General features: G+C 39.9%; 1 protein-coding gene across 2 annotated transcripts in view; it reads right to left on the reverse strand.

Moving 5' to 3' along the window:
• Kcnh5 (potassium voltage-gated channel subfamily H member 5) overlaps positions 1–22,063 on the reverse strand; it is a 285,644-nt gene that overhangs the window by 191,109 nt on the left and 72,472 nt on the right. For both annotated transcript variants that reach the window (XM_087552218.1, NM_133610.2), the window contains 1 exon segment: positions 812–1,238. In XM_087552218.1, coding sequence (XP_087408344.1) covers positions 812–1,238 — 427 coding nt within the window.

The raw sequence follows: 22,063 nt of genomic DNA on the forward strand, positions 1-22,063 counted from the left end.
CCTCTAAGGCCTGAGCATCTTTCATGGCTAGAATTCTGCTGTCAATCAGTTAGAATGTGGAGGCAGAGCACATGGTCTTTAGCTCTTTGAAAGGGCATCCTACTTTCAAGAACACTGCCAACTCACTGTAGGCAGGCACACAAACTGAGTCTTGGTCTCTGTCACTGCTAAAGGCTTTCAGTTCACCGACCCTTTCATCCTGTGTCATGGACTCAACAGACTATAGTGTTTGTCCAAAGACTACATTTATGAACTTCTTTTCACTAACTTCATTATAAGAAAGATAAAAAAGAATACATCAAATTGTATCCTGAAGTCCACTTTAATTCAGAAATTCAGTTATTGACTAAAATATTTTCTAACTTATGGTCTTACATCACATCCCATCTGCTTTTTTAGGAATCCAACTGCCAACAAAACCTACAGAATGTGCCAGACACCTCCTGTCTAGATACCAGAGCCGGTTCCGTCTCCAGAGCTGCCAGGTTCAACACCATGCATGCATTCAAATTGCAGACTCTTCAGTCTGAGTTTTTTATCACCCCCCCCAACACACACACACACACACACACACACACACAGAGAGAGAGAGTTTTTCATGTGCTAATGTATTCCAAAGAGTAAAATGCAGTCCTTCCTTGCATTTTTATTTCCTAGGGCTGATTCAAAAGTAAACCAATTGCAAATGATTTCAATTAAAACCTTTCTTAAGAAAAAGATCGTTTCAATCCAGTCAGAGTTCAGAGGCAGGAAAAATAACCTGTAAAGACTAAAGCTGCTTTTTAATAGAGAAAGAAAAAAAGGTACTTACAGCCGACCATCATCATGGCCACTGAGAACATCTTCTCCACGTCTGTGGTCGGAGCTATGTTTCCAAATCCTATGGTTGTAAGGCTCGTCATGGTGAAGTAGAGGGAGGACACATACAGGGAGTCCTTGCTGGGTCCTCCTTCCCAGATCCCTGCACTGGTATTGTAGCGATATGGAGTCCCAATGCTCAAGGCCAACTGGTAGAGCCAGCTGTCTATTTGAATGGTGTTGGTGACTTCATCAATGACCTCATAGTCTCCAATGCTGTACCAGATGCAGGCCAGCCAGTGGGCAACCAGTCCAAACACACATACCAGGAGCACAAGGACCGCTGCTCCATATTCCAGGTAATGGTCCAGTTTCCTAGCAACACGGCCCAGGCGTAAGAGGCGTACCACCTTTAAAGAGCTGAAGAGACTGCTGATTCCCTGTACAAATGAAAAAATTAAATGACAGTAGGAAACATTATGATGGGCTACTTTTATAAATTTGATCACCTAATTATATACCAAAAGCATACAGATCCTAAGCAAGCAAGAAAAAGCCACAATGATAAATATTTTTCTTCAAAATGTAAATTCTATCCCACCCAAGAATAGAATATTTTTGAAATTTACTAGCTGAAACATTTCCATTAGCTAAGAACTGTTCAGTCAAGAAGTATAATTTTCAAACGTTTTCTGCACAGGGTACAGATAAAAAGGTGGTAAATTTGAGCCCTTTCTTTTTTCTTCCTATGAAAGTTTCCATTTATCCCTTACTTTCTAATAGGTAAAACACATAAACCTTCTGAATAAGGAAACCCAGTCTGACTGGTGAGAAAACAAGAAGCTCTTCAGTGCATATGGGGGCAAGAAGTGAAAATCATCCTTAGTCCCTGTCCTGAATCACCCAAATGAGCAGAGCTAAAGCTAGAATTGGTAGAAAGACTCCAAATTCCTACATTCTCTAGTTACAGCCCTATAGAAGTCATCCAAAGGAAGAACAGCAAGACATTCACATTTTTGTTGAGAAATTCATCAAAATCATGAAAGGTCCCATAGTTGGTCTTCTGGAAGCATATGAGAGGTTACCTGGGGTGGAGGAGCAGGAAATGCATCCCTTAGACAGGTTGCAATACAGAGGAAAATTAAAGCAATGACCTGGGGTGTTCTTACCTGCAATTCAAATGAGGGCCATGACCGCCTCACATAAATTCTATTTCCAAGATGTCATGTAAAGCATCCATCCTAACCTGCTCTGACCAATGGACGGACAAACTGACAGGGTGGGACAGATATGACATCAACAAGATTCTAAACACAGAATGGTGAAGTTCTTGACTTTAAGTCAATAAAAATAGTTTCAAAATTCATCTACTCTATTAGACATTTAGATGCTTATTATCATGGAAAATTTGAGGAGAGAGAAAAGCCAGAAGAATACGAGATGCAGAGGCAACTGGAGACATGAGAAGTGGCAGGCCATTCTGGGAAGGCTTCATCTCCGCCTGGCTCGCTTTAGCTTTCACTTACCAGCTCTCAGATGCCAGGTCATAAAATAAATCCCCTTCCACTCAGTCAGACTGAAAATAAGGCCCCGAACTTTAAGTAGTTAAAAGACATAGACGTGAGGCCCTGGAGACAACTCGGCCTGTAAAGTGCTTGTGGCTCTAGTATGGAGAACCTGAGCTTAGACCCTGGAGACCCCGTAAAAGAGGTCAGGTATGGTGGCACGTGCTTGTGTCCCCAGCACCAGGGCGGCAGAAACAGGAGCATCCAGTCTCTGGTAGGAAACCCTGTCTCAATAATAAATAAATAAACAAACAAACAAACAAACAAATGAAATGAAAATAAGGTGGATAGTGTTTGAAGAGGAGCAGTTCCTTCCCACATACACAAACATGTACATATAAACACAAGAGAGAAGGAAAGAGAAGAGGACTGGAGGGAAGGATGAACGGAGGAAGGAAAAGAGAAAGAAAAGATAGAGGGAGGGAAAGAGAAAGAATAGAGGGAGGGTAGGAGGAAGGGGAGGGAAGATGGATAAAATTAAGAAGACAAATAGGCATTATACAGTGGCATCAATGTTATATAAAGTGAGAAGATTCAAGACAGCTCAGAAACACTCAAATATGGACATGTATAATTGTAAAGAAGGAAGAAGATAAGGGTTTGCAGAGCACTGGGCGCTGGGGTTCTGCGCTGAGTGCTGGGGACATTGAAATAAATATGTCTTACCTCTGCAATACAGGAATTCATAATTGAAATTCATGAAAACCCAGAGTGTAATTTTTAGAAAGTTAAGTGCTGCTGTGGATGCTGTTTTCTAGGTAGCTTGAGTTTGTGAAAAATGGTGGGGCTTCTCTTTAGATGCCACACAGAAAAGTTATTTCTGCTTGAATTCTTCTCCATTAAAAACAGAAGGAAAGTCAGAGGAGATGTCATTACTCCATTTGAACTAATAGAGAGCCACAAACCCCAGCGAGAATGCACAAATTAGAATCTACTAGAATTGGAGTCCCAAAGAAAGAGAGGATTAGTCCAAAAGGAAGCAGGCCAGCCTGAAGGACAAGTGCTGTGAGGCCACTTACTCAAAAGCTTGTTTACACAGCCTGGCCCAAAGCAAGTAAAACGTGGGCCTTGTGAACTTACATTTGGTTCCATGACCACCTTTTCCCTTTTAACTTATTTTCAACCAACTCCCCGACTGGCACACTTTGCTAAATCATCTTCCAAAGCTACCCCTCTCCACATTTCTTTCATGGTCTGGGGATTCCTATCACGCATGCCTCTACCCTTTTAAGGTTTCATTGGTCTTATGAATAGGAATGGATGGTCCCCAACACTTCTTTGCAGAACACTCAACAGAAATCACACGAGTTTGTTGAACAAGAGGGAAATGCCTGCTATGCATTTCCTTGTGAGTTTCCCACGGATTCCAAAGGTTGGTAGGGCACAGGGATGCTTCACTTCTTCCACCTCCATTTTTAACCCTTGTCCTGTGATACTCATAACTGTTACCAACCTGCTCTATGAGTCTCAATTCTTTCCTCCTTCCGACAGATCAAGTCATGAGCTGCCCAAGAGCCACACTTACCTAGATTTACGAATTTATCAAAATGTTTCTTTCCTTTTGCTCTTATGGCTATACCTTGGTCCTGGTTCCATGTTTTGTTCTGTCTTAGTCATTGTTGTTACATTGTTACACTTGTGCGGTGCAGACAACCACTTCCTACAAGTCCCAAATCACACATTACAAGCTACCAGCACAGAACCTTTAGTAAAATTTACATCTGTCTAATGTAATGTCCCCTTCTGACCTCAAACCATTTTCTACTAACTTATTATTCATAGGATTAAATATTACTTTTGTATTGTTCACATTGTGAACCCTTAGTGATCTGGTCCTAATCTACCCTAGCCATTCCTCTCTATGATTATCAGGCCACTGCAGGATCTGCTCACCACAGTGAATGCAATCCCAGTCTGCTTCATAGGACATTGCAACTGGGTCATTCCTGCTATGTAAATAATATTTTCCTCCCATTTTCTTAATGGCTGGGGTCTTATGTCATGGCAGAGTCTCTCCTCCACTATCCTCACTATTCTGCTCTCACTTTCTCTCCCCACTGAGAACTGGGTGTTTAGCTTTGTGTTGCCATACACTCTTTGCACATCTCTAGGAAAGCAATTATCACAATCACACTTTATTAGAAATCTGTTTCCATGCATGACATGCCAGGAAACTAGAAACTCCTTGAGCAGTGTATCTAGTATCAGCTACTGATCTGGCAGTTGAAACTACACTGAGCAGTCAATATAGTCCATAAATGAAGAAGATAGATAGATAGATAGATAGATAGATAGATAGATAGATAGATAGATAGATAGATAGATAGATAGATGATAGATAAAGAAAGATAAATGATAGATAGATAGATAGATAGATAGATAGATAGATAGATAGATAGATAGATAGATGATAGATGATAGATAGGTAGGTGGATGGATAGATAGATGATAGATAGATAGATAGATAGATAGATAGATAGATAGATAGATAGATGATAGATGATAGATAGGTAGGTGGATGGATAGATAGATGATAGATAGATAGATAGATAGATAGATAGATAGATAGATAGATAGATGATAGATAAAGAAAGATAAATGATAGATAGATAGATAGATAGATAGATAGATAGATAGATAGATAGATAGATGATAGATGATAGATAGGTAGGTGGATGGATAGATAGATGATAGATAGATAGATAGATAGATAGATAGATAGATAGATAGATGATAGATAGGTAGGTGGATGGATAGATAGATGATAGATAGATAGATAGATAGATAGATAGATAGATAGATAGATAGATAGATGATAGATAAAGAAAGATAAATGATAGATAGATAGATAGATAGATAGATAGATAGATAGATAGATAGATAGATAGATGATAGATGATAGATAGGTAGGTGGATGGATAGATAGATGATAGATAGATAGATAGATAGATAGATAGATAGATAGATAGATAGATAGATAGATAGATAGATAGAGGGATAGATCTAGGTGCTCTGGTTATACCTAACAAACTGACTTGACAGCATAATGTGGAGAAGAAATAATGATTTTAACTTTACATTGCATGAATAGAGTTCAGAAAGCAAATAGGAAATAGAAATTCTCTCTATGTCTACACTGACCAGGCCACACATTTAAAGGGCACAGGATTCACCAGAGAACTGCACAGAAAGAACTAAAATTTATAGACTTTGAGAAATGGGGAAAAATCTGAAGAAATGGAGAATGGACAGGACCCAGTGACATTCCCATACACAGGCCACAAGAGAGGGTGAGCTCATTCTGTGAAAACCTAACCTGAGCAGCCTGGCTCCTAGTTGGACTGGCATGCATGGACGAATGTACCAAAGACATCAATAGCCATGGCCATGTGCTCCATGCAGTCAGCTGAGCAAAAAGTTGGCTCATTCACTGCTGCTTCAAAAAGACAGTCTAGGTGATAATATGCACCACGTATTTGCCACATGCCAGACACTGCTTTCTGTGTCTTCTCTCTGTGGACTTTCCTTCTCGGAAACAACTCTATGTGATAAGGATCATGAAAACATGGTCCAGAAAAGTTCAGTCATTTCAAAAGTTCACAGAGTTACTACAGAAGGATTTAAGAGCAAACATGGGCAATCTGGCTTCAGGTGCTTTGCTCATTTGAAACTCAGTCTGCCGAGAGCACAACACTAACCTGCAAGCCGGCTCATAAAGGGTCATTCTCTATAGACTAGAAATGATTCTCTATAGGAAAGAATAAAGATGGCATGTCTAATCTCCATTGGCAGGATTCAGTCACAGCAAAAGTCACAGAGGGTATTCTATGGAGGTACATAGTCCTGAGACACGTGGCAAGTCATTTCATTTTATAGGAGTGGGATTCTCACACTTCACTGCTCACAGAAGAGAAGAGAGGCTTCTAGGTCACAGCAAGCAAGCAATGTGAGCATCACCCAGGCCCAGACCTCAACGTTCTTAATACATCCTTCACAACCACATGCTTTGCAGTCTTCTGGTCACATCCCATAGTCCCATCACATCCCTCGTAGTCCCAACAATATGAATCTTGCTAAACACTGGAACTGAGCACATCCCCTGAGGCCTCATCAGCATATACAATTAAACACACTGATGGGCTTTGATAACCACATGCCCATCTTTGTCTGCACTCCAGGTCATTTCCCATTATTTTTGTACAAAGCAATAGTGCATCAGACCTTTCTGCTACCAAAAGTCATGCCAAACTTCACCTTTGATCTTGCCTTCAGTATTCAATTTACTGTTGTCTCATCTAACCAGAAACTGTTATACGATAGATAAATAAGTTGGCTTAGTTCAGAAATTCTCCTCATTACTTTGTATAAAATGAATCTCATGCTCTCATTACAAATAAATATTTGGAATGACCTAAAGTCAAACGTCTACCCCTGAAGAATGGATAAGGGATACTATCTTCATTCAATAGAATACTATATAAAAATAAACTAGAATTGTACCTAATTAATAGGAATAAGTATAAAAGTGTTATATTAAGCAAAATCAAAACATCAAAGAATATACACAATATAATTCCATTTGTGTGACGTTCAAAAAAGAACATAAATTACCCTATGGGCTTAGAAGGAAGGAGATGAGCTCTCATTGTTGGGGGACGATGATAGTGATAGGGAGTTTGCCTTCTGAAGTTCCATGAACAGTCTGCCTAATGTTGATGTGCTTCTCTTAAAGAGAATCAGAATATCCAATGGTCTTGCCTGTGATGCTAAAATATTACCAGATACAGGTTCAAATGAGTGATTCCTACCTCGTCGTCCTATTACTAGAGAACTGGATGAGCCAAAGTCTGTTTCTAATATTAGTATTTTCTAATCTTATGGTTCGTTCCTATGACCTTCACAATGGACCACAAATTAGATTTAATTCATTGATAATTTTCTTTTTACTCCTCTCATAATACTGGATCTTTTATAGAGGTATCTTCAAAAACATCTCTCTTTTTCTACCCATACTTTTAACAACAGTTTCTTGATTCTCTATTTTCCACCAGTGCTACATATTCTTTCATTTCCTGCTTCATTTCCTCCAAACTTTTCAGTCATTTTGTGCCCTCCTCTGCACCCTATGACTTTCTGCCTTACCCCTGAGATCTCACAGCATGAATCCCTGGGGCTCTTCTGGTGGAAAAAAAATATCAAACACAGCAAATGTGTAATAGAACACAGGCGGGTTAATGGGTGGATTCTCAGGCTTCCCATCTCCTTCACCATCCTTGCCAGTTTCCTTCCTTGACAGGCTCCTAGGGCATAGGAGAGCAAGGAACATTCTAGAGCAAGATAAATTCCATGCTATAAACTCTTCTCTTGGTTTGTGAATTGCCACATTAAGAAGTCCTAGCAACAATAAAGCCATACAAAACACTCATCAATCCATCCAGTTGTTGATCATTCACTATAGTAGACTAATTCAGCCAACATCCCTTCCTGATTTCTTCCTTTCCTTGTTGTATAAACATAAGAATAGTCAAAGAACTTGCCTCTCCAAGGGTCCCATGACAATTAAGGGAAGGCAAAAGAGAAGATATTGAAGCACAGTGTCCTGCTGCATGGCTTTTCACTTATATCTTGCCATCTTGCCACACAGAATTTTGTGACAGACCAATACTTTTTTCAAACCACAGCTGGGATTATTTCTCCTCTTACTATACCAGTTTCCCTCTTCAAAGGAATTCGGAACCCTCCCATTAAGAGATCAGATTTATTTCAGAGCCCTCATCATTGGAGCCAGCCTTCTGGCTGGCTTTGCCCAGCAGAATGTGATATGAATGACACTGTGTCAGTTCCAAACCTAGACCACGAATCCTCTGCACAGCTCTACTCATGTTCTTAGAAGCCCTCCATGTGAGGAAGACTAAACAAGCTTTTTGAGAGAAGAGGTGACAGAAGCTACCCTTTTGCATCATCGGCTCCAGTGACCCCAGAAGCCACTACTGATATATGGGTGAACTTGACTAAAATAAGTCCAAGGCAACCCAAATAAGAACTATTCAATTAAACCCCAGACTTGTCAGTTATAATTAAAATATGTCACAGTTGAAGTGCAGAAGAAAATATAAATATCGATCTGACACAATAGATTTTAACCAAAATAACCAAGTAGGTAAGACATGGGGTTGTGAATTAAAACAATATTTAATATGTAATTGTTAGATGTTATTTGTCTAATACATTATAAAGTATGTTCTAACTACTTTACATGGATTCATAACTGTAAATTCTCCATGACAAGGAACACAAAGATATGCCTGCGTATATCTTTAAAGTATTTCTGAAATCCAGTCTTACCTAAGATCTCATCATTACTTTAAGTGGCATGAAGGCAAACAGTTCTTTCAACAAAACAACATCAGAGATCATCTGCCAGCTTAACTGCAACAACTTTCCCACTTCTCAGATATCCATGCCTATGGACACAATCTGAAATGCACCACACCCACTGCAGACTCAATAACCTTGAAGTCAAAAATCCTTCCATCAGATCACAATCTATTCTCCATCAAGTTCAGTGGTGCAGGTACAAGCTGCAACAGTATTTCAATCCCAACCATACAACAGACACTTTCCTCAATTGCTCAATCCTCGGTAATCTCTTTCTCTTATTAAGCAGGATTATACTGACTTAGTCAACTTGACACAAATTAGTCATCAAAGAGGAGGGAGCCTCAGTTGAGGAAATATCTAAGTTGATCTCAGTTGAGATCCAACTCTAAGACATTTTCCCAATTAGTGATCGACATGAAAGGGCCCAGACCATGGTGGGTGGTGCCATCCATCCCTGATGTGGTAGTTCTGAGTTCTATAAGTAAGCAGACTGGGCAAGCCATGGGAAGCAAGCCAGTAACCAGCATCCCTCCATGACCTCTGCATTAGCTCCTCTCTCCAGGTTTCAGCCCTACTTGAGTTCCTGTCCTGACTTCCTCAAGTGATGGACTATGAACTGAAAGTGTAAGCCAAATACACCCTTTCCTCCCCAGTATGCTTTTTGGTCGTGGTGTTTTGTTGCAACAATAGAAGCCCTAAGACAAGCACCATGATTTTAGCAACATCAACACTAGGAATTCCTTAGCACTCCTTACTCTTCTTATACTCTCTACCAAAATCTGATTCCTCACCAATTATTAACTTTCTTTACACCTGATCAAGATTGAGGAAGCCACAGAGTAGAGCAGATCGCTTGTCATATCAGTTCTCTAGTCACCTGTCATATCAATTCTCTAGTCAGCTGTAATATCAATTCTCTAGTCAGCTGCAATGCATTTGCAACTACTTAGAAACTTTGCTATTTTATTTGGAACTTCATTTACCCTCTGTATTTTAAACTATCTCCACTCTAGATCTAACCATTCCTCATGCAATTATGTTTTCCCATAGAAAGTATTAACTTTTTAGTATTTTTATGCCTCTCAATAAAAGGGATAATATACTCTTTCTCTGTCTTAAAGATGTTTTCTGATTAAGAAATCAGACACAAGGAAGTATCCTTGACATCTTTTGTTAACATACCTTACTCCTTATCATTTTTAAATTGTATTGGTTTTAACCCCTAAATATCTCTCAAATATTTATTCTTCTCCATCTCCACTGTCACCACAGTATGAAACTCTCTCCTCTATAACTCCAAGATGCTTCAAGGCATTTATTTTAATGCATTCAGTCTGTTATGAGCATTACAATTAAAAAGTTTCATCATCAAAATCACTGCAGGTTCATCATCAAAGCCTCAATTTTCCAAGCTTTGTCCAGCTTTGCTCATACATAATCTAGCCCATGCTTATCATGCCAATCTCAATTTACACCACTCTTCTGTTCCCCAACCACCTTGCTTCCTATCCTTTGACTATGACAGCTCCCTCAAACACAAGGACTCTGTATTTTCATTTGCTCTAGAAGGAATGTTTTATGATCCTTTTGTGTCTCTGTCTATTAAGACGTTACAGCTCAGCACAATCATCTTCTCCTCAGTGATACCTTTCCTTTCCTATCTAACCAAGTCATTTCAAAGCTAACTATACATTTTTATCACTATATTTGTATTTGTGATTACCTGGTCCCATCATATTTTGTCCATTCTTTTATCCACAGGACATCCTGTAGTATTTTGGCACATAGTAGGTATTCAAAAATAGTCCACTACTAAAAGAATAAAATAATAAATATGTCTCTCATAATAACTTCTAACTCCTTCAACATTGATATTGTAATAAATAATGAATAGATATTTAATTTTCACAGATAAACTATATTAGACGAATGGATAGAAATCACAAAACAGTAAGTCCTGTTTCATAAGTACTGGGCTCTTACTCTAAATAGATTTTATACATGAGTGACTACATAGTCCATTTCCATTTCCTTTTGCAGAGTGCAATTTGAAGACTGAGAGAAAATTGCAAACTACATTTGTTATGTGAACCTCTAACCCAGATAACAAATTCTATTGCCTCCTTTCTATTCAGAACTTTCTTCTCTGACTCATGCTACCAAAAGCTCCGTAGGGAAATACTCCTAATTACTACAAGCATTAGCAACATCCTTCAGTAGGGGATCTGAATTTAAATGACTTGTACATGACACCTGCTTTAGTCAATTTGTGTTCTTACTAAATCACAATGATTTGCTTAGAGAGATAGACAGACAGACAGACAGACAGACAGACAGACAGACCACGGGTTAAAAGGGGGATGTTTCCATTTAGCACCAAAAATGTACTACTTTTTTAATGCTTTCCATTATAGAAGAGACCTTTTAACAAATAACCATTGGGTCAACAGCAAATAGAAGGCCTGATCAAAACATGCAACATACAAAGAGGTATGTTAGCTAGACCTCTGCTTTTTCTAAACATTATATTTACAATCAAACAAAGTTGGAGGACACTTGGAACTCCTCCTTGTATACATTTTATAGCCTTTATAATCAAATCTAAACTCCGTAACACAATCTGCCCTCTCCCTACTCCCCAGTCTCAATCTGCAGGTGCCACACGCTCTCCATGCTCTGTTAATAGAGAACTTCTTTTCTTCCTTCAGAAAATCCCATATTCTCTTTCTCCTAGTGGATCTTCAAGCTCACTGTTTAAAAGAGTGTCTCTAACCTCCCAGCTGCTTCTTTTACCTGACAAATGTCTACTTATCTTTCAGGTCTGAGCTTAAGTTGCACTGCTTTAGAGACTTCTCTTAGATATTCCTTTCTTCAAAGAAGCTGGGACTCTTGCTTTAAAGCACTGACAATTAGTCCAAGAAATGCTGGCTGAATAAAGTCACAGGCAGTGAAATTTGAAACAGAAAAATACTGAAGCAATTAACTATGTAAACAAATGAGAAGGGGGGACTTTAAGTATGTGTGCCTATTAGTTTTTTATCCACTTGACACAAATTTGGGTTACCAGGGAAGAGAGAACCTCAAATGAGGAATTGTCTCCATTGGGCTGCCCTGTAGTCAAGTCTGTGAGGTATTTTTGTGATTGATGTGAAATGGCTCAGACCAGGTGGAAGGGACTACCCTGGCCAGGTGGCCCTGGATTGCATAAGAAAGCAAGCTGAGCAAGCTATGGACAGCAAATGAGTAAATGGCTTTCTGCCATGGTCCCTGCCTCGGCTGGCTCTCCTTGGGTTCATGCCCTGACTTGCCTCTGACATGAAAGCATAGAGCGAATAAATCCTTTGATCCAAGTTTGCTTTGGGTCAGTGTTTTACCTCAGCAATGGAGAGGAAAACTAGGACAGTGCATGAACCAGAGCCAATAGGAGACCTACAGATAGAAGTAGAAATAGATAGTATAAAGAGAGGAAAAAATACAGATGTATAAGGTATCACATCAATCACGAGAGATGTAGGCAGCCACAAAGAGACCCTTCTTTATATCTATGTCCAAAAAAAAGAGGTTTAAGAAATTAGCTCACATATTATAATGGCTTCACAGGCCCAGGTGTTAGCATCTGTAAATCGAAGTTCCAGGAGGGCCAACAGCATAATCGAATCCAAGTCTGAGGACTAAGAATCAAAGCTGTTTTATTAGTCCTCGTCTCTCTGACCGAGACAAAATGGATGAAAGACCCAAGACCCAATCAAGTTATAAAACAGAAGAGAACAAAGAAGGCAAAGAAAAGGGAGGAGAAAAGGGAGAATAAGGAGGAGGAAGAAGAGAAGGAGGAGTGGGGAGGAGGAGGAAAAGAAATTCCTCTTTTTTCCATTTTTGTTCCATTTTGCGTCCTTAACATACTGAAAGAGACCCATCCACCTAGGGGAAGGTGGTTTCCTCTGTCAAATACGCTAATGCAATGATCTTATCTAGAGCTACAAAAACAACAGCAGCAGCAACAACAAAAATGAACAAACTTAACCTTCCAAGAGAAGAGGAAAAACTTGAGGACAACACTGCGTGAGTCAGATTAATCATGAAACAGCTTAGTGAAGACCTGCAAATCCTGACCAGAGCTACAACTTTGGAGCGAACAATCGTATTTTCTAAAGCAAGTTTCTAATGATTTATTGACAATATATGTTCGTGCATTCTTATGGGCTATCATTAAAATTATATCCATGTCAAACAAGACAAATAAATGCAGTCAGAAAGTAGCTCCCTGTTCACTTGAGCCCATTCTGATTCCAACTTCTCCCTATCCAACCCCGTCATTCTAATAATTAGCCAACCCCATAGTGTTAGACCCACCCATCTAATATTAGGATTGGCCGTCTACTGAGCCGAAGCCTCCTTAGTCATTCTGATCTAAGACCATATTTTGCTTTCTAAGCTAACATTGTTCTTTTTTCTGTGCTCTAAAACAATGTCATCCTTTTATTTAATCTGCCTATCACTTAAACTCACATGAATATCTTTTCTTAACAGCCACATTTAACCATAACGTACTTTCCTATGTGGTTCAACTTCTAAGCACTTAAGTCATTATCTATGTAATATATACATATATACTGTTTAAATTTTTCATTTTCTTCACTGCATTTTTCTCTCACTGGAATATAAACTAACCAAAATGGTCAAAACATGATTAATCTTCAGGCAGGCCTCATCTCAAGTCCAAACCCCTGACTTCCTTTCCTTAGGGCATTTACCATTGAAAACGTCCAGTGAAAAATTCTTTCTCTAGTCCTTTAATATGTAAATTACTTAATCCCTTGCTGGTTTTATACAGCACAAATTACTCTTTATCAAGGACTTTGGGGACTATTTCTCATAACATACTCATAAAAAGACAGAGCCCTCCCTATTGTCCAGACTCTAGGCCTGACTGTGGTGAGCGCCAGTTAGCAAGCACAGGTGGCCTAATCCCATTGACCAACCCTCCCAGGATTTGTCTCAGCAAAGTGATTTCATTCTCCTACTTCCATTGCAACAATCTTTCTCCAATAGTCCTGAATAAAAAATTCTTTGTTCTTATTATGTCTGATACAACTTCTCTTAACTATTTCTATGAAGACAGGAGGATTTGCAAGCTCACCCACTGCAAGATCCCTATCATTTAGAGTACAAAAAGAACCCATTACATAATTGGGAGCATGTCGGTGAAGGAAATAAAGGAGAGGAGTTTTCCTTTTTGCACCTAAAGGATGACTTCAATAGAAAACATAAATACTCTTTGGGTCATGCTTATGTATTTCTAAATGCACCATCGCATCTCTAAAGTCAGTTTAAACAATTATTGTTTGCTATAAATACCAGAAACTCAATCAATGTTAGTGGTATGAACCTATCATTTATGCTAACATGGATATTATATATCTCATAAAAATAATCAGTTTTGCCAATATAGACAACATTGTCATTAATTAGACATATTGGTATTAATTTTATTTTTTAGACTTTAATACTGAACATGAAATAAATTGATTCTAAAATCCAAATGGATACATTAGATGTATATTTTAGCTAGTCTAAAACCTTGTAATTATAAGAAAATAATGTTCCCTAGTCCTTGATATCTATCATCTCCTCAGTAACAGTGTCAGGAACAATGGAAGAGGGAGGGGCTCATAAACCTCACCCCTAATGGGAAACTACTGACAGTAAAGGGCTTCTGGAGGAAGGAGAATTTGTTCTTTAAAGGTGTGACTCTCGGGGTTGGGGATTTAGCTCAGTGGTAGAGCGCTTGCCTAGGAAGCGCAAGGCCCTGGGTTCGATCCCCAGCTCCGAAAAAAAAAAAGAACCAAAAAAAAAAAAAAAAGGTGTGACTCTCAGTAGGCTGACTACGCTCCAGTGAATGGCACCACAGCCATGAATATAAAAGTAATACAATTGGATTCCCTTGTATTACTAAAATAAAATACAATTTTAAAAAGAGGTGGTGAGGAGGAGGTATGGGGTTGATCTCAGAGGAGTTAGGGGAGGAATAAAGGGCAAATATGATTAAAATACATTGTGTGCAATTCTAAAGGAATTGATAAAAAATACTATCGTATGTGGCTAGAACAATTATTACAGCTATAAAATCAAACAAAAGCTTTTGAGAAGACCATTCCAAACTTAATATAATTCCTTGTGCAACAATAATAGTATCTGAAGAGAGCTAATATTTAATTGGCACACTGACCTATGCACAAACACATATTGTCTTGACACTGCATTTCGAGCACTCAGAAGCTTGAGAGAGGAGACTTGTTAAACCCTGAACTAGCCTAAAATACAGAGTCAATTCAAAGCTAGCTTAAGCTATATAGAGAGACCTTCGAAAGAAGGGAAGAGGAAGCAGGAGAGAAAGAGAGAGAGAGTGAGAGAGAGCGAGAGCGAGAGCGAGAGAGAGAGAGAGAGAGAGAGAGAGAGAGAGAATGGGGAAGGGTAGAGAAAAAGAAAAATGGAGTGAAAGAGGAGGAAGAGAGCGAAGGAGAGAAGAAAATGGGCATCCCCCCAAAAGAACACAAAGTAAAATCTGTATCTGTACCTACAGTTCTAACCAATTAACCCTGTCAACTCACAAGACTGCCAATGGTTACCACCAACTCAGAAAGCAGGCAAGATAGCAATTACTGCTCATTGGTAAAACAAACCTCTTCTATGGGGATTGACCTCATAGTAATCTGTGGTATCTGTCCATCTTCCCACAACAGACAAGTCATAAATGAGAAAGGAACACTAGAGCTACCTTGACTTAAAGCAATGAGATCTGACACTGCCCTCCCCCAAACACTCCATTGGACACAAAGCTGAATTAATATCTGTCTCCAGTAGCATGACTTTTTCCTCTACCTCTGTATCTACGAAAGTGACCCTATTTTCCAAGAACTTCCTGCCCCAAATTCTTGTTTTCCTGTTATTGCACATTTCCAAAGACCCATAACTCATCAGGCGAGAGCATCAGCAGACAGACAGCTTGTTCTTGTAAGATCCTTTCATCTCTTTGATTCAAAACTCACATCCTGGAACTGGGTGTATCTCAGCAGTGGAGCTCATGCTCAGCATACACAAAGCCCCGAGTCATTCCCTGGGGCCAAAAATAAACAATCATCCTCACTTCGCTACCGCCACTAAAGCTCATCATACCTTAAAGCCTTACCCAACTTAGCAGAGCACCACAACCAGCCCCAGCTTAGAAACTCCAACCTTTGCGGAACGCCTGCCCTCCTCAAGAGTTTCTGTCCTTGTCTGTCATCCCAGTGATGCAACCCAAACTTCATAAGGTAATGTTCACCCTTACCTTTGATCAGTAAAAAAGCCAAGTCTGTTATGTCTTATTGGCAAGTTGTGTTAACGATTTGGAAGCATGGAACTTTTGAGAGCCTCGTGGCTGGCTAACTTTACCAAACCTTGTATCTTTCATAGCAGTAGTCCCGGTGTAGGTGTCCGAGTCTCACATGGATATGTCAGAGTCACGCCATTTATGAAACTCACTTGGCAACTTCATCTGGGTGTGTATAGTGGATTGAAAGTTTCTTGTAGTTCAAATACAAATGCCGACCCTTCTTTATTATTATCTATTTACTTATTTACATCCCAAATGCTGCCCCTCTCTTGGACCCTTCACAGTTCTTCCCCCATCCCTCCATTGCCTTTGAGAGGGTGCCCCCGGCATCCCCCCCTACCCTGGGACATTATGTCTCTATAGGATTAGGCACATCCTCTTCCAATAAAGCCAGAGAAGGCAGCCCTCTGCTACATATGTGCTGGGACCAACCCATGTATGCTCTTTGATTGGTGGCTCAGTCTCTGGGAGTTCACCAGGCTGACCCTTCTTTTTAACCTCTTTTTTTTACTTCCAAGGGACACAGATGAATTTCCTTCATTGATCCCTAGAGTGACAAAGGAAGAGAGTTTACCAAAGTCAGAGTCTCATGAAGAAAGAAAAGTGGTTTATTCACTCTTCACAATGTCCGATAAACAAACCTTTCCCTTTTTTATTTTATTTTATTTTATTTTATTTTTTTATTTTTGAGGCAGGATCTCATTGTGCAGCTGACTGCCCTGGAACTCCCTGTGGAGAGCAAGCTTTCCTCAAACTCAGAGATCTGCTTGTCTGCTCCCCCTACCTCTCCCAAAAGTGCTAGAATCAAAGCTGTGCACCACCATGCCCATCTTAAACAACACTTTTTAAGGATGAAGACAGCAGTGACAGAGATAAGCATATTCCTGTGGATTGCTGTACATCGTGTGAAAGAAGTAACGCCGTGGAATTCAGTAACGGTAGGTAGTTCTTCCCATTAGATCCACAGAGAAAACATTCTCAAGCATGGGAATGAGTGCTGCACAAAAAGATGAGAACAAGTTCTACAGAAGCATGCACATGGCTGAGGTACGGTTTCCACTCACAGCATGCAGACAGCAATGTATTCCAGCTCTCCTTTGCCCTTATTTTAGAATCCTGCCCCAAAGCTCAAATACAGGAAGCATTCATCATGAATGAAGATCAGAGCAGACCAAAGTGTCTTCTTATGTAAGCAGAGAAATCAAACAAAGGCACCGCGTTACTTGTTTTTCCCTCTTCTCTCCAAGCTAATTCCCTCAGCAGACAGACCATTTGGTCTCACAGGAAAGCTCATGCGAAATAATATGGGCCTGCAACATTGTTCAATTTCAAATATAAGAAGAATGCTTATCATTAAAGCTGTGTGTTACCCAGCCAGTAAACACAAGGAATAGAATCTAAAGTCTTAGACCAGACCTACTACATTCCAATTCGGAACCCAAGGCTGACCCTACCCTCAACCCTTTTCTCCCCTTTGAGTTTCACTCTGGCCCACCTTTTATCACTAAGATTAGTTGTTTAAAAGTCATTTTTCTCTCAAGCTAGAATTTGGGAGCTTTTCCAGTCTGAGACTGTACCATGATCACCTTTCACTAGATACCCTCAATGCTTTTTATGCTCAGTGGGAAGTCCCACCTACACCCCAAAGTAATCAACCACTAACCACGTGCAACGGAATGGCAGATCTGGCCAATCAAACTGGAACATTTCCTGCATGTGAGGATAAGTCTATGCATAGGTTGGAACTGATCAGAGATATGAGCACAGTGTCCAAAAGGCAAGGAATCCCCTTTTATCTGTGATTTTCTCCAGATTCTTCACTTCTACTAGTAACAAGAAATGTTACAAGCAAACATGATAAACTATAAAACCTCAGCAGAACAGTAATAGTGTAGGAAATGAATGGCAGTAAGGTAGGAACTGAAAATCCAAGGTGTTCAGTTAGAAAGAATCTTTACTTTAGGCAAGCATAAGATCTGCCTTCTACACTTTCAGAAGCTAACAGAGTGCCTAACCCTTCAGTGTTTAAAGATCTTTGTACAGTTTCAACTCTTCACGGAAGTGGCAGATCACATTAGGTAAACCATGAATCTATGACTCATCCAAATATAAATATAAAATACAAATCTTAGTTGGAACACTTAGGTTGTTAAAAGTAGGAGAAATCAAGCACACACACACATACACACACACACACACACACACACATATATATATATTTATATATATATCAGGCATAGTATAGGAGAAATCCATTGCATGTATGCTTATCTAAAAATTAATGTTTGAAAATGAGAAAGGAGGGGTTTGGGATTTAGCTCAGCGGAAGAGCGCTTGCCTAGCGAGCGCAAGGCCCTGGGTTCGGTCCCCAGCTCCGAAAAAAAAAGAAAAAAGACAAAGAAAAAAATGAGAAAGGGAGACCCGGTGAGAGAGAGACCCAACCGCCTGGTCAGGTGGGCACTCCTGAGGCTGCAGAGCGGAAGAGACCACCAACACTGCTCACCCCTGCCCACATCCCTGGCCCAAGAGGAAACTGTATAAGGCCTCTGGGCTCCCGTGGGGGAGGGCCCAGGAGCGGCAGGACCCCTGCCGGAGACACCGCCGGACCCTGAAGGAAACAGACCGGATAAACAGTTCTCTGCACCCAAATCCCGTGGGAGGGAGAGCTAAACCTTCAGAGAGGCAGACAAGCCTGGGAAACCAGAAGAGACTGCTCCCTGCACACACATCTCGGACGCCAGAGGAAAAAGCCAAAGACCATCTGGAACCCTGGTGCACTGAAGCTCCCGGAAACGGCAGCACAGGTCTTCCTGGTTGCTGCCGCTGCAGAGAGCCCGTGGGCAGCACCCCACGAGCGAACTTGAGCCTCAGGACCACAGGTAAGACCAAATTTTCTGCTGCAAGAAAGCTGCCTGGTGAACTCAAGACACAGGCCCACAGGAACAGCTGAAGACCTGTAGAGAGGAAAAACTACACGCCCGAAAGCAGAACACTCTGTCCCCATAACTGACTGAAAGAGAGGAAAACAGGTCTACAGCACTCCTGACACACAGGCTTATAGGACAGTCTAGCCACTGTCAGAAATAGCAGAACAAAGTAACACTAGAGATAATCTGATGGCGAGAGGCAAGCGCAGGAAACCAAGCAACAGAAACCAAGATTACATGGCACCATCGGAGCCCAATTCTCCCATCAAAACAAACATGGAATATCCAAACACACCAGAAAAGCAAGGTCTAGTTCCAAAATCATTTTTGATCATGATGCTGGAGGACTTCAAGAAAGACATGAAGAACTCCCTTAGAGAACAAGTAGAAGCCTACAGAGAGGAATCGCAAAAATCCCTGAAAGAATTCCAGGAAAACATAAATAAACAAGTAGAAGCCCATAGAGAGGAGACACAAAAATCCCTGAAAGAATTCCAGGAAAACATAAATAAACAAGTAGAAGGCCATAGAGAGGAGACACAAAAATCCCTGAAAGAATTCCAGGAAAACACAATCAAACAGTTGAAGGAATTAAAAATGGAAATAGAAGCAATCAAGAAAGAACACATGGAAACAACCCTGGATATAGAAAACCAAAAGAAGAGACAAGGAGCTGTAGATACAAGCTTCACCAACAGAATACAAGAGATGGAAGAGAGAATCTCAGGAGCGGAAGATTCCATAGAAATCATTGACTCAACTGTCAAAGATAATGTAAAGCAGAAAAAGCTACTGGTCCAAAACATACAGGAAATCCAGGACTCAATGAGAAGATCAAACCTAAGGATAATAGGTATAGAAGAGAGTGAAGACCCCCAGCTCAAAGGACCAGTAAATATCTTCAACAAAATCATAGAAGAAAACTTCCCTAACCTAAAAAAAGAGATACCCATAGACATACAAGAAGCCTACAGAACTCCAAATAGATTGGACCAGAAAAGAAACACCTCCCGTCACATAATTGTCAAAACACCAAACGCACAAAATAAAGAAAGAATATTAAAAGCAGTAAGGGAAAAAGGTCAAGTAACATATAAAGGGAGACCTATCAGAATCACACCAGACTTCTCGCCAGAAACTATGAAGGCCAGAAGATCCTGGACTGATGTCATACAGACCCTAAGAGAACACAAATGCCAGCCCAGGTTACTGTATCCAGCAAAACTCTCAATTAACATTGATGGAGAAACCAAGATATTCCATGACAAAACCAAATTTACACAATATCTCTCTACAAATCCAGCACTACAAAGGATAATAAATGGTAAAGCCCAACATAAGGAGGCAAGCTATACCCTAGAAGAAGCAAGAAACTAATCATCTTGGCAACAAAACAAAGAGAATGAAAGCACACAAACATAACCTCACATCCAAATATGAATATAACGGGAAGCAATAATCACTATTCCTTAATATCTCTCAATATCAATGGCCTCAACTCCCCAATAAAAAGACATAGATTAACAAACTGGATACGCAACGAGGACCCTGCATTCTGCTGCCTACAGGAAACACACCTCAGACACAAAGACAGACAATACCTCAGAGTGAAAGGCTGGAAAACAGCTTTCCAAGCAAATGGTCAGAAGAAGCAAGCTGGAGTAGCCGTTCTAATATCAAATAAAATCAATTTCCAACTAAAAGTCATCAAAAAAGATAAGGAAGGACACTTCATATTCATCAAAGGAAAAATCCACCAAGATGAACTCTCAATCCTAAATATCTATGCCCCAAATACAAGGGCACCTACATACGTAAAAGAAACCTTACTAAAGCTCAAAACACACATTGCACCTCACACAATAATAGTGGGAGATTTCAACACCCCACTCTCATCAATGGACAGATCATGGAAACAGAAATTAAACAGTGATGTCGACAGACTAAGAGAAGTCATGAGCCAAATGGACTTAACGGATATTTATAGAACATTCTATCCTAAAGCAAAAGGATATACCTTCTTCTCAGCTCCTCATGGTACTTTCTCCAAAATTGACCATATAATTGGTCAAAAAACGGGCCTCAACAGGTACAGAAAGATAGAAATAATCCCATGCGTGCTATCGGACCACCACGGCCTAAAACTGGTCTTCAATAACAATAAGGGAAGAATGCCCACATATACGTGGAAATTGAACAATGCTCTACTCAATGATAACCTGGTCAAGGAAGAAATAAAGAAAGAAATTAAAAACTTTTTAGAATTTAATGAAAATGAAGATACAACATACCCAAACTTATGGGACACAATGAAAGCTGTGCTAAGAGGAAAACTCATAGCGCTGAGTGCCTGCAGAAAGAAACAGGAAAGAGCATATGTCAGCAGCTTGACAGCACACCTAAAAGCTCTAGAACAAAAAGAAGCAAATACACCCAGGAGGAGTAGAAGGCAGGAAATAATCAAACTCAGAGCTGAAATCAACCAAGTAGAAACAAAAAGGACCATAGAAAGAATCAACAGAACCAAAAGTTGGTTCTTTGAGAAAATCAACAAGATAGATAAACCCTTAGCCAGACTAACGAGAGGACACAGAGAGTGCGTCCAAATTAACAAAATCAGAAAGGAAAAGGGAGACATAACTACAGATTCAGAGGAAATTCAAAAAATCATCAGATCTTACTATAAAAACCTATATTCAACAAAATTTGAAAATCTTCAGGAAATGGACAATTTCCTAGACAGATACCAGGTATCGAAGTTAAATCAGGAACAGATAAACCAGTTAAACAACCCCATAACTCCTAAGGAAATAGAAGCAGTCATTAAAGGTCTCCCAACCAAAAAGAGCCCAGGTCCAGACGGGTTTAGTGCAGAATTCTATCAAACCTTCATAGAAGACCTCATACCAATATTATCCAAACTATTCCACAAAATTGAAACAGATGGAGCCCTACCGAATTCCTTCTACGAAGCCACAATTACTCTTATACCTAAACCACACAAAGACACAACAAAGAAA

This window comes from Rattus norvegicus, chromosome 6 (genome assembly GCF_021556685.1).
Source record: "Rattus norvegicus strain SHRSP/BbbUtx chromosome 6, alternate assembly SHRSP_T2T, whole genome shotgun sequence".
NCBI lineage: Eukaryota > Metazoa > Chordata > Mammalia > Rodentia > Muridae > Rattus > Rattus norvegicus.